Source organism: Thunnus thynnus, chromosome 19, assembly GCF_963924715.1.
Source record: "Thunnus thynnus chromosome 19, fThuThy2.1, whole genome shotgun sequence".
Lineage (NCBI taxonomy): Eukaryota > Metazoa > Chordata > Actinopteri > Scombriformes > Scombridae > Thunnus > Thunnus thynnus.
The window spans coordinates 1,717,822-1,728,826 of record NC_089535.1 but is presented as its reverse complement, the minus strand read 5'-3'; the positions used below and the strand labels follow the sequence as shown (position 1 = coordinate 1,728,826).

General features: G+C 38.3%; 2 protein-coding genes across 2 annotated transcripts in view; one reads left to right on the top strand and one right to left on the bottom strand.

Annotated features, from left to right (window-relative positions):
* The window catches only part of LOC137170628 (uncharacterized), a 456,230-nt gene that overhangs the window by 271,633 nt on the left and 173,592 nt on the right, over positions 1 to 11,005 (bottom strand). The window lies entirely within an intron of this gene.
* The window catches only part of LOC137170627 (uncharacterized), a 139,985-nt gene continuing 135,310 nt past the window's right edge, over positions 6,331 to 11,005 (top strand). The window contains exons 1-2 of the mRNA XM_067574135.1: positions 6,331 to 7,085; positions 7,496 to 7,625. Of these exons, the coding sequence (XP_067430236.1) occupies positions 7,591 to 7,625 (35 nt within the window). The 5' untranslated portion in view covers positions 6,331 to 7,085; positions 7,496 to 7,590. The remainder of the gene's footprint in view (positions 7,086 to 7,495; positions 7,626 to 11,005) is intronic.

The following is an 11,005-nucleotide window of genomic DNA, read 5'->3' as shown; positions in this document are numbered from 1 at the left end:
ATATGATAGAACTGACAATAAAGTTGACTTGACTTGAAGTATGCACCCAGGGCTGCACAGTTAATCAAAATGGTATTGGTATCACAATATGGATAAGAGCAATATCCAAATTGCAGCAGCTGCAGTTTTTTGTTAAAGGTTAAATATGACAGTATATCTTTAGAAATGAGATATTGTGGAGCTATAGAGATGCCTGGTCTACAAATCATAAGACATAAAAGAACACGATGGTTTGGACTCCTGCAAAAATGAAATCATCCTCATGTTACTATTTTCTTCCAGTTAAAATGAAAATGATGATGCAAAGATGATCGCTCCCACTAAAACTGTAAATATTATTGTAATTGCAAAATAATCGTAAAATGATTTATTTTTTTTACCGTGTTGTGCAGCCCTAACCTCTGATGAGTTTGATGTCTCTACGTCTACACTGAGACGTCTCATTCTTACAACACTGTTTTAGTGTAAAAGGACTCACAGTGATTCCAGGTAGTTTTCATAGAGACCTCTGTCCACAGAGAAACACCTGAACAAGAGAGAAACAGCCAACTCTGTGATTTTAAGATTTAATTTTATTTACATGAAGGAGCTGAATCATTGCAGCCAATCACACCATGAAACAATCAATTATGAGATAATTATTGATTGATTAGTCTTTTAAGTAGCCCGCTGAACTGCTGGTGGATTTCCATCATTTCAGTTAGAAGGTTATTAGTTTTTAAGCAGACAGCTGTATCGTTTTTTTCAACTCTTTATTGGATCGATCTTACAACATGAGACATTAAGACAAAAACAGAAAACATTTAGGCATCATAATGAAACAAGGATAACATAACAGACATGACTCCACTCTCTGGACAAAATACATTCAACATGTTAACATGAAGCAGACAGCTGCATCTGGACTGCACCTGCATTGTTGTCACTTCAACTGCAGGAAGTCACATTATTGTATTGTATTGATGATCCATCAACAACTTTTATGTTTTCATGTTTTATATTGTTGCAGATGTGTTTCTCTGTGCTGAAGTCAGTCTGAAGTTGGTTATCTGACTCCTTTAACCATCAGAGGGAGTTTTTAGGGAGCGTCAATAACTGACTTGTCATCATACAACAGGTAGAAAATTATTAATGAAAATAGTCTGTTTTATTTCTATTTGTTGTTAATATTATTATATTAACAACAAATAAGCAAAGTTTATATAGACACCAATTAGTTGCATCATGCTAACGTCATTATATGAACAATTCATGGCAGGACTTGATACATAATCAAGATAAAACACATTATCAGTGTCTGAAATAATCACAAAAACTGTCACACAATCCCACACATCTATACAAAAATATAAATACATACAAATATGATGAACAATATCAAATATATAAAAATATATATTTTTTGTATAATATAGATTACTTACAAGAGAGATACAGAGAGACTGTAGAAAATAATATCATACACCACCATCAACAACAACAAAGTGATGCTTGAGTTTTGACTTCAGACTGTTTTCTTCTCCACAGACGTTGGAAGTAGATAAAGTTGTTCCTGAAATCCTGCACAGCAGAGACCAGAATCTCCTGATCCCAGCTGTGCGTCCATAGAGAACAATAGGACCATGGACTCATCTCTTCTTTCCAAAACACATGGAGAGTAAGTCAAGATAATGTCACTGTATTGTTTAGGCTTTTTAACCTTTACTGATGAGGGGATGCTGAAGCAGCAGACAGTGTCAGGAGACCAGAAGCACTGCAGATTCTGTGCTCACAGAAGGAGCACGAGGAGAACATGTCTCCATGTCTCTGATGGAGGTCACTGAGGGGGAGTTAAAAACAAGGAGTTGATGAGATACACTCTGAGATGCTGAAGTTTCTGGACATTGTGGGGCTGTCTTGGCTGACAAAAAAGGGGGTCTGGAGGATATGATCTAAATATTGAGGTATCACACTGCTCAGCCTCTCTGGAAAGTTTATGCTGGATGCTGGAAAGGTGGCGGATCGTTCAAACTCAGACTGAGGTGAAGTGATGGGGATTCTGTCCTGGTCCTGGATTTGGGGACGCTGGAAGTCAGTCAGAGTTGGGGGTGCTGAGAGAAAGTTTATATAATGACGTCAAATTAAATGCTGCGCAACATTCATGACTTTTGTATTAATCTGAATGGCCAAAGACATTTTACACCAGTTTTAGAATATTTTACACACAACAAACTTAAATACCAACATGCTGTATGTCAAAGCAGCGTAGCAGCATATTCAGCTATGGACAGTTCACACACAGGATGCAAGCTTATTCCTAATCATAAGATGATTTATTGTAGATGGAGCCACAGCCATGTTATACGATACAGGTATCAATACAACAAGGCACTTGAAATTTATAACACACACACACACACACACAGCAACCAAAAACATTAACAAGTAACTCTGAACAGGCTGTAGGCAGTGCTTTACAAACAGGCTTTCATTGATAATTACACTCCAAAATGCAACTCCACACTTCAGAGATGTCCTCTTGCTCTCATTTGAAGCATGTTGCACTACCAGATCTGTGACAGAAACAAGAAATAATGTAACTTACTAAATGATACAATCAATTCATTCATACGCCCTGTAACTGGAGAGACAGGAAATCATCCAGTAGCAACATCACACCAAGTTTAAAACAATGAACACACACAGCATCTGAAATTTACAGCAAACCAGTACATAATATAAATATTGTAATCCAGACCAAAGTGAGCCTGCATGGCTGCAGGAAACATAATAAAAACACATCTATTACCGGTCACTAATATTCATACTTCATGCCTAGCTACGTCACGTCCTCTGCGTTTGTGCATCAGATACACAAAAATACAAATGAATACAAATATGTTATTCAACAAAACACAAATTGTGTTTTTTTTATGAATATTTGTTTCATACAAATATTTTAAAAATTATTTGTTTTTGGGTCTGTTTTTACCAATGTGCAGGTTGGTTACATTCGGTCAGTTCGTATCACTCCCGGAGTTGGGGATGTTCCCCAGAGATAAAACTTAGCTACTGATACACATGAAGTGCTCCCAAGGGACTCTCCATAACCTGTTGTTCCCCTTCTCCTTACCACAAAGTTAGGCTTTAAAAAATGTGCAAAAAATGAAAAGTGCAAAGCACGAGTCACCTTTGAAGTTCATCCCTACACATTACATGGTAGGGATCTGTCTGCAATGAGGCAGTGAGTAAAGTTTTAGCTCAGTAATCAGTACAGTCATCTATGATCTGGGAGACTCCAATTCGAGACCCGGTGTGGGGACCTCCTTCATAAGGTAGTTTATTCATGTACAATTATTGTAACACTTTAATTTTCTAAAATTAAAGTCATAATTAAAAAAAAACAGGATTTTTAAGCCTCTTTCCACTTTTATTCGAATACAAATACAAATAATTTTGCTGCCTCAACAAATACAGATACAAATACAAATACTGGGCTGAAAAAAGAACCAATCAAGATGTGCACCTTATATTCCCGTTTACGTTAAGCAGGCTGAATTCACAAAGGAAAGAAGCAAGTTTTGCAGAACTTATTCACACATGTATCCATGAAACCAGCTACATGGAACAGGACGTTCTTCTCAACATTACAGACATCAGGAAACACAAACTTTGACAAGAGTGAATATAAACTTTTATTTCTGTTGGATTGACTGGATGAGAGCTGCTTCAACTAGACTTCAGTGCCAATGAAAAGTTGCCTATTGATGTGACAAAGTCCACCTCAGTGGATGTGCTGCTGACAAACCTCATCAAGGGCATCCTGCTTCCCTCTGCTCGCCTCTGGATAATCACACGACCTGCAGTAGCCAATCAGATCCCTCCTGAGTGTGTTGACATGGTGACAGAGGTCAGAGGGTTCACTGACCCACAGAAGGAGAAGTACTTCAGGAAGAGATTCAGAGATGAGGAGCAGGCCAGCAGAATCATCTCCCACATCAAGACATCAGGAAGCCTCCACATCATGTTCCACATGCCAGTCTTCTGCTGGATCACTGCTACAGTTCTGGAGGATGTGTTGAAAAGCAGAGAGGGAAGAGAGCTGCCCAAGACCCTGACTGGGATGTACACAGAATTCCTGATGATTCATATCAAACACATGAAAGATAAGTATGGCAAAGAAAGAAGCATTCAGTACATTAAGCCACTTACAAAACTGGCTTTTAAACAGCTGGAAAAAGGCAGCCTGACCCTCTGTGAGGAAGACCTAAAAGATGGCAGCAGTAAGTCCAATGAAGTCTTTGAGTATTCCCAAATGTTCTCACAGATCTTTGAAGAGGAGCATCATATGGAGAAGGACAGGAACAAGGTATTTAGCTTTGTCCATCAGAGCATAGTGGAGTTTCTGGCAACTCTGTATGTGGTCCTCTCACCCATCAATACCAACATTTCGCTTCCTCCTGGGCCTTTCCCTGCAGACCAACCAGACTTATAGAAGTCAGCTAACAGTAAATTATGTGAAGAAGAAGATCAGGGAGAATCCATCTCCAGACAGACGCATCAATTTGTTTTACTGTCCCAATGGACCGAGTGATTGTTCTCTAGTGGAGGAGATCCAACTGTATCTGAGATCAGGAAAAATAAACTGACATATAAACTGTCTCCTGCTCAATGGTCAGCTCTGGTCTCCATCTTACTGTTATCAGAAAAAGATGTGGACATGTTTGAGCTGAAGAAATATTCGGAGAAGGAGGCTCCAGAGGAAGCTCTACTGAAGCTGCTGCAAGTTGAAGCTTCAAATAAAGCTCTGTAATTGATTGACTGATTGATTGTATTTATTGATTGGGACAGTGTACAGTTTTTAACATAAAATATGCACTGCACTGGAGTCAGCTCAAAGCTGATTTACATCTCAATCAACAACAAACAGTACAAAGCTAAAAACACACAGAACACATCATACAAAATACAAAATACAAAGCTACACACCACAGCACATCACATACACCTAGAATGTCAATTAGAAATGAATAATCTAAACTTGTCAAATTAAAAGCAAGACTACCTGTGTTAATGAGAAGACCATAGATGGAGTTTAGACTCAGTCCTCACACAGCTGATTGGTCTTTAGTAGATTTTTTAATTTGGCCTTGAATGTATTGATTGAACTGCAGTTCTTCATATAATCAAGTAGGACGTTCCACTGAGTTGTGGCTTTCACAGAGAAAGCTGACTGCCCAAATGCAGTGTGATGAAATGGTACAATCTTGTATAGAGGATATTCTGGAGGATCTAATAGAACTTACTGAGCGAGTGAACACAAAGTCACATAGTGGAGGAGGACAAACCATTTAACATTTATAAACTAGGCACGCATTTGAGAATAATCTAAAATTCTCAGAGCTCAGTAAATTGTATTTCTCCAGAACCCTACAGTGATGGAAATGCATTGGCTTTTTGTCCAGAGTTTTTAGAGTTTGTTTGTATAAGGACTCAAGAGGTTTTATGGCTGTTTCTCCAGCCTGCCCCCAACATGTGATGCAATAAGACATATAGGAAAGAATCATAGCTGCATAAATATCCCGGCTGCATCCAAAGAGAGACAGTTACTAATATGTCTAAAATTTAAGTTGTACTTTATGGTTTAAACTATTTTTTAACAAGTTTTTTGAAGTTCAAATTTGGATCCAGTGTCACACCAAGATATTTAAAATCAGTAACTTTGTCGATTTTTTCACCTTTGATGAAAATATCAGCGTGAGGAGGTTGTACCATAGTCTTAGAGAAAAACATACCTTTTGTCTTGTTTACATTTAGACTCAGACATGATTGATCAACCCAATTGTGATCATTTCCAATGCAATTGTTAGCTTAGCAGCAGCTAACTCTGTAGTTCTACATTTGTAGCATTTTTGTTTTATCCTAGTATTTTAAACCCTTGTTGTATTTTAGTGCTCGTATATGCCAGCAGGGTCTACATGTCCTGTACATATGATAGAACTGACAATAAAGTTGACTTGACTTGAAGTATGCACCCAGGGCTGCACAGTTAATCAAAATGGTATTGGTATCACAATATGGATAAGAGCAATATCCAAATTGCAGCAGCTGCAGTTTTTTGTTAAAGGTTAAATATGACAGTATATCTTTAGAAATGAGATATTGTGGAGCTATAGAGATGCCTGGTCTACAAATCATAAGACATAAAAGAACACGATGGTTTGGACTCCTGCAAAAATGAAATCATCCTCATGTTACTATTTTCTTCCAGTTAAAATGAAAATGATGATGCAAAGATGATCGCTCCCACTAAAACTGTAAATATTATTGTAATTGCAAAATAATCGTAAAATGATTTATTTTTTTTACCGTGTTGTGCAGCCCTAACCTCTGATGAGTTTGATGTCTCTACGTCTACACTGAGACGTCTCATTCTTACAACACTGTTTTAGTGTAAAAGGACTCACAGTGATTCCAGGTAGTTTTCATAGAGACCTCTGTCCACAGAGAAACACCTGAACAAGAGAGAAACAGCCAACTCTGTGATTTTAAGATTTAATTTTATTTACATGAAGGAGCTGAATCATTGCAGCCAATCACACCATGAAACAATCAATTATGAGATAATTATTGATTGATTAGTCTTTTAAGTAGCCCGCTGAACTGCTGGTGGATTTCCATCATTTCAGTTAGAAGGTTATTAGTTTTTAAGCAGACAGCTGTATCGTTTTTTTCAACTCTTTATTGGATCGATCTTACAACATGAGACATTAAGACAAAAACAGAAAACATTTAGGCATCATAATGAAACAAGGATAACATAACAGACATGACTCCACTCTCTGGACAAAATACATTCAACATGTTAACATGAAGCAGACAGCTGCATCTGGACTGCACCTGCATTGTTGTCACTTCAACTGCAGGAAGTCACATTATTGTATTGTATTGATGATCCATCAACAACTTTTATGTTTTCATGTTTTATATTGTTGCAGATGTGTTTCTCTGTGCTGAAGTCAGTCTGAAGTTGGTTATCTGACTCCTTTAACCATCAGAGGGAGTTTTTAGGGAGCGTCAATAACTGACTTGTCATCATACAACAGGTAGAAAATTATTAATGAAAATAGTCTGTTTTATTTCTATTTGTTGTTAATATTATTATATTAACAACAAATAAGCAAAGTTTATATAGACACCAATTAGTTGCATCATGCTAACGTCATTATATGAACAATTCATGGCAGGACTTGATACATAATCAAGATAAAACACATTATCAGTGTCTGAAATAATCACAAAAACTGTCACACAATCCCACACATCTATACAAAAATATAAATACATACAAATATGATGAACAATATCAAATATATAAAAATATATATTTTTTGTATAATATAGATTACTTACAAGAGAGATACAGAGAGACTGTAGAAAATAATATCATACACCACCATCAACAACAACAAAGTGATGCTTGAGTTTTGACTTCAGACTGTTTTCTTCTCCACAGACGTTGGAAGTAGATAAAGTTGTTCCTGAAATCCTGCACAGCAGAGACCAGAATCTCCTGATCCCAGCTGTGCGTCCATAGAGAACAATAGGACCATGGACTCATCTCTTCTTTCCAAAACACATGGAGAGTAAGTCAAGATAATGTCACTGTATTGTTTAGGCTTTTTAACCTTTACTGATGAGGGGATGCTGAAGCAGCAGACAGTGTCAGGAGACCAGAAGCACTGCAGATTCTGTGCTCACAGAAGGAGCACGAGGAGAACATGTCTCCATGTCTCTGATGGAGGTCACTGAGGGGGAGTTAAAAACAAGGAGTTGATGAGATACACTCTGAGATGCTGAAGTTTCTGGACATTGTGGGGCTGTCTTGGCTGACAAAAAAGGGGGTCTGGAGGATATGATCTAAATATTGAGGTATCACACTGCTCAGCCTCTCTGGAAAGTTTATGCTGGATGCTGGAAAGGTGGCGGATCGTTCAAACTCAGACTGAGGTGAAGTGATGGGGATTCTGTCCTGGTCCTGGATTTGGGGACGCTGGAAGTCAGTCAGAGTTGGGGGTGCTGAGAGAAAGTTTATATAATGACGTCAAATTAAATGCTGCGCAACATTCATGACTTTTGTATTAATCTGAATGGCCAAAGACATTTTACACCAGTTTTAGAATATTTTACACACAACAAACTTAAATACCAACATGCTGTATGTCAAAGCAGCGTAGCAGCATATTCAGCTATGGACAGTTCACACACAGGATGCAAGCTTATTCCTAATCATAAGATGATTTATTGTAGATGGAGCCACAGCCATGTTATACGATACAGGTATCAATACAACAAGGCACTTGAAATTTATAACACACACACACACACACACACACACACACAGCAACCAAAAACATTAACAAGTAACTCTGAACAGGCTGTAGGCAGTGCTTTACAAACAGGCTTTCATTGATAATTACACTCCAAAATGCAACTCCACACTTCAGAGACGTCCTCTTGCTCTCATTTGAAGCATGTTGCACTACCAGATCTGTGACAGAAACAAGAAATAATGTAACTTACTAAATGATACAATCAATTCATTCATACGCCCTGTAACTGGAGAGACAGGAAATCATCCAGTAGCAACATCACACCAAGTTTAAAACAATGAACACACACAGCATCTGAAATTTACAGCAAACCAGTACATAATATAAATATTGTAATCCAGACCAAAGTGAGCCTGCATGGCTGCAGGAAACATAATAAAAACACATCTATTACCGGTCACTAATATTCATACTTCATGCCTAGCTACATCACGTCCTCTGCGTTTGTGCATCAGATACACAAAAAATACATTGAACGTCTTTTACGCAGCATGGCAGAGTAAAAGACGTTGTTCACCTAACATGAAATGAAATATGATTGAAAAAAATAACAAAGGCTGGATTTTAACCATCGAACAAACCAAGTTTTATAGACTGCATACACTAAAATGCTACTCTGGATCAGTGGGCCAGCTGTTTACCCTTTCAAGGATCCTGGAGGGAGGGATCATGGGAGTCTGTCCTTCTGCTCTGCAGGAGTTTTGTAGAATTGTAGTGTTTTTCCATCGTGTGGTCGTCATACTGAGTCAGGCCATGATCAGTTACGAATAGTCGAGTCATGCTGGCACAGTTCAAGTATGTTTCCACTGCGCACAGCATGGCAGGGTAAAAGACGTTGTTCACCTTGATGATGTGTTTTGTCAGCAATCAGCTCAGCTACTAATCAGGATCACAGCAGCACAACTCAGACAAAAAAGGCCTCCAGCTACATGCTGTTTGTCAAGCATATTGTTGTGAGCACAGTGCAGTCATTGAAGACAACCCAGATCAATGTTTTTAATTTTTAGGATTTTTTCATGTTGACTTTAGCAGCTTAACAGCAAGAGGACATTATTAGAGAAATATTAGGCAAGTCAAGTCAGTTTTATTTATATAGCACCAAGGGCTCTTTTCACATAGAGCAGGTCTAGACTGAACTCTTTAATTTACAGAAACTCAACATTTCCTCCATGAGCAGCACTTGATGACATCAACAAGAAAAAAACTCCCCTTTAACAGGAAGAAACCTCAAGCAGCACCGGGCTAATAAAAATAACATCAATAATAATAATAGAAATATGCCTAATAATGACTAATAATAATGATAATAATAATAATAGCAACAGTGGTGGGCATCAAGCTGGACAGCAGTCGGTCTGTAGCTGAAGGTTTCCTGCAAGACGAGAAAGCACAAAACTCCGGGGAAGAAGCTAAGTTAGTAACATGCATTAATGGTACATGAATACATACAGATGGAAAGGAGGAGGAGGAGAGAGGAGCTCAGTGCATCATGGGAAGTCCCCCAGCAGTCTAGGCCTATAGCAGCATAACTAAGGGCTGATCCAAGGCGAGCCTGGTCGGCCCTAACTATAAGCTTTATCAAAAAGGAAAGTTTTAAGCCTACTCTTAAACATAGAGAGGGTGTCTGCACCCTGGACCAAATCTGGAAGATGGTTCCACAGGAGAGGAGCCTGATAGCTGAAGGCTCTGCCTCCCATTCTACTTTTAAAGACTGTAGGAACCACCAGTAAGCTGCATACTGGGAGCGCAGTGTTCTAGTGGGATAATACGGTACTATGAGCTCTTCAAGATATGATGGTGTCTGACCATTAAGGGCTTTGTAAGTTAGGAGAAGGACTTTAAATTCTATTCTGGATTTTACAGGAAGCCAATGTAGTGAAGGAAAAATGGGAGAAATGTGATCTCTTTTTCTAGTTTTAGCAGTCGGTCTTTTAGTCAGAACATGTGCAGCTGCATTCTGGACCAGCTGGAGAGTCTTTAGAGACTTGTTAGAGCAGCCTGATAATAAGGAATTGCAATAATCCAGCCTAAAAGTAAGAAATGCCTGGACTAGTTTTTCTGCATCTTTTTGGGACAGGATGTGTCTGATTTTTACAATATTACGTAAGTGGAAAAAGGCAGTCCTTGAAATTTGTTTTATGTGGGAGTTAGAGGACATATCCTGATCAAAGATAACTCCCAGATTCCTTACAGTGGAGCTGGAGGCCAGGGTAATGCCATCCAGAGTAGCTATATCATTAGGGCCCCAGCATGAAGGTGCCAGGGGCCCAACAGTTATTCTTTAAGGATAGGTTCTTTTTTGCATTTTTATGCCACACAGATTATTTCAACCATTACCTCAGGGCTAAGAAATGCAAAAAATTAAGTTCTGATAACTCAGGCTACTTATTTTTTTAAAGGTATAATGTGTGAGAATATCTGAGAATTTTAGTTTTAAACATTCTGAAATTAACTAAATTTATCAACTGAATGTGAAGAAATCAGTTTTGACGTAATGTCATAGACTTATATGTATTGTGTTACAGAGATATCTACTGAAGTTAGCATGCTAACCAGCTAGCTCCAGCCCTGTCTGGCCTGTACAGTCTCGTAATACCACTTTGTACCACAGTGGTGATAGTGAGTCACTGTAG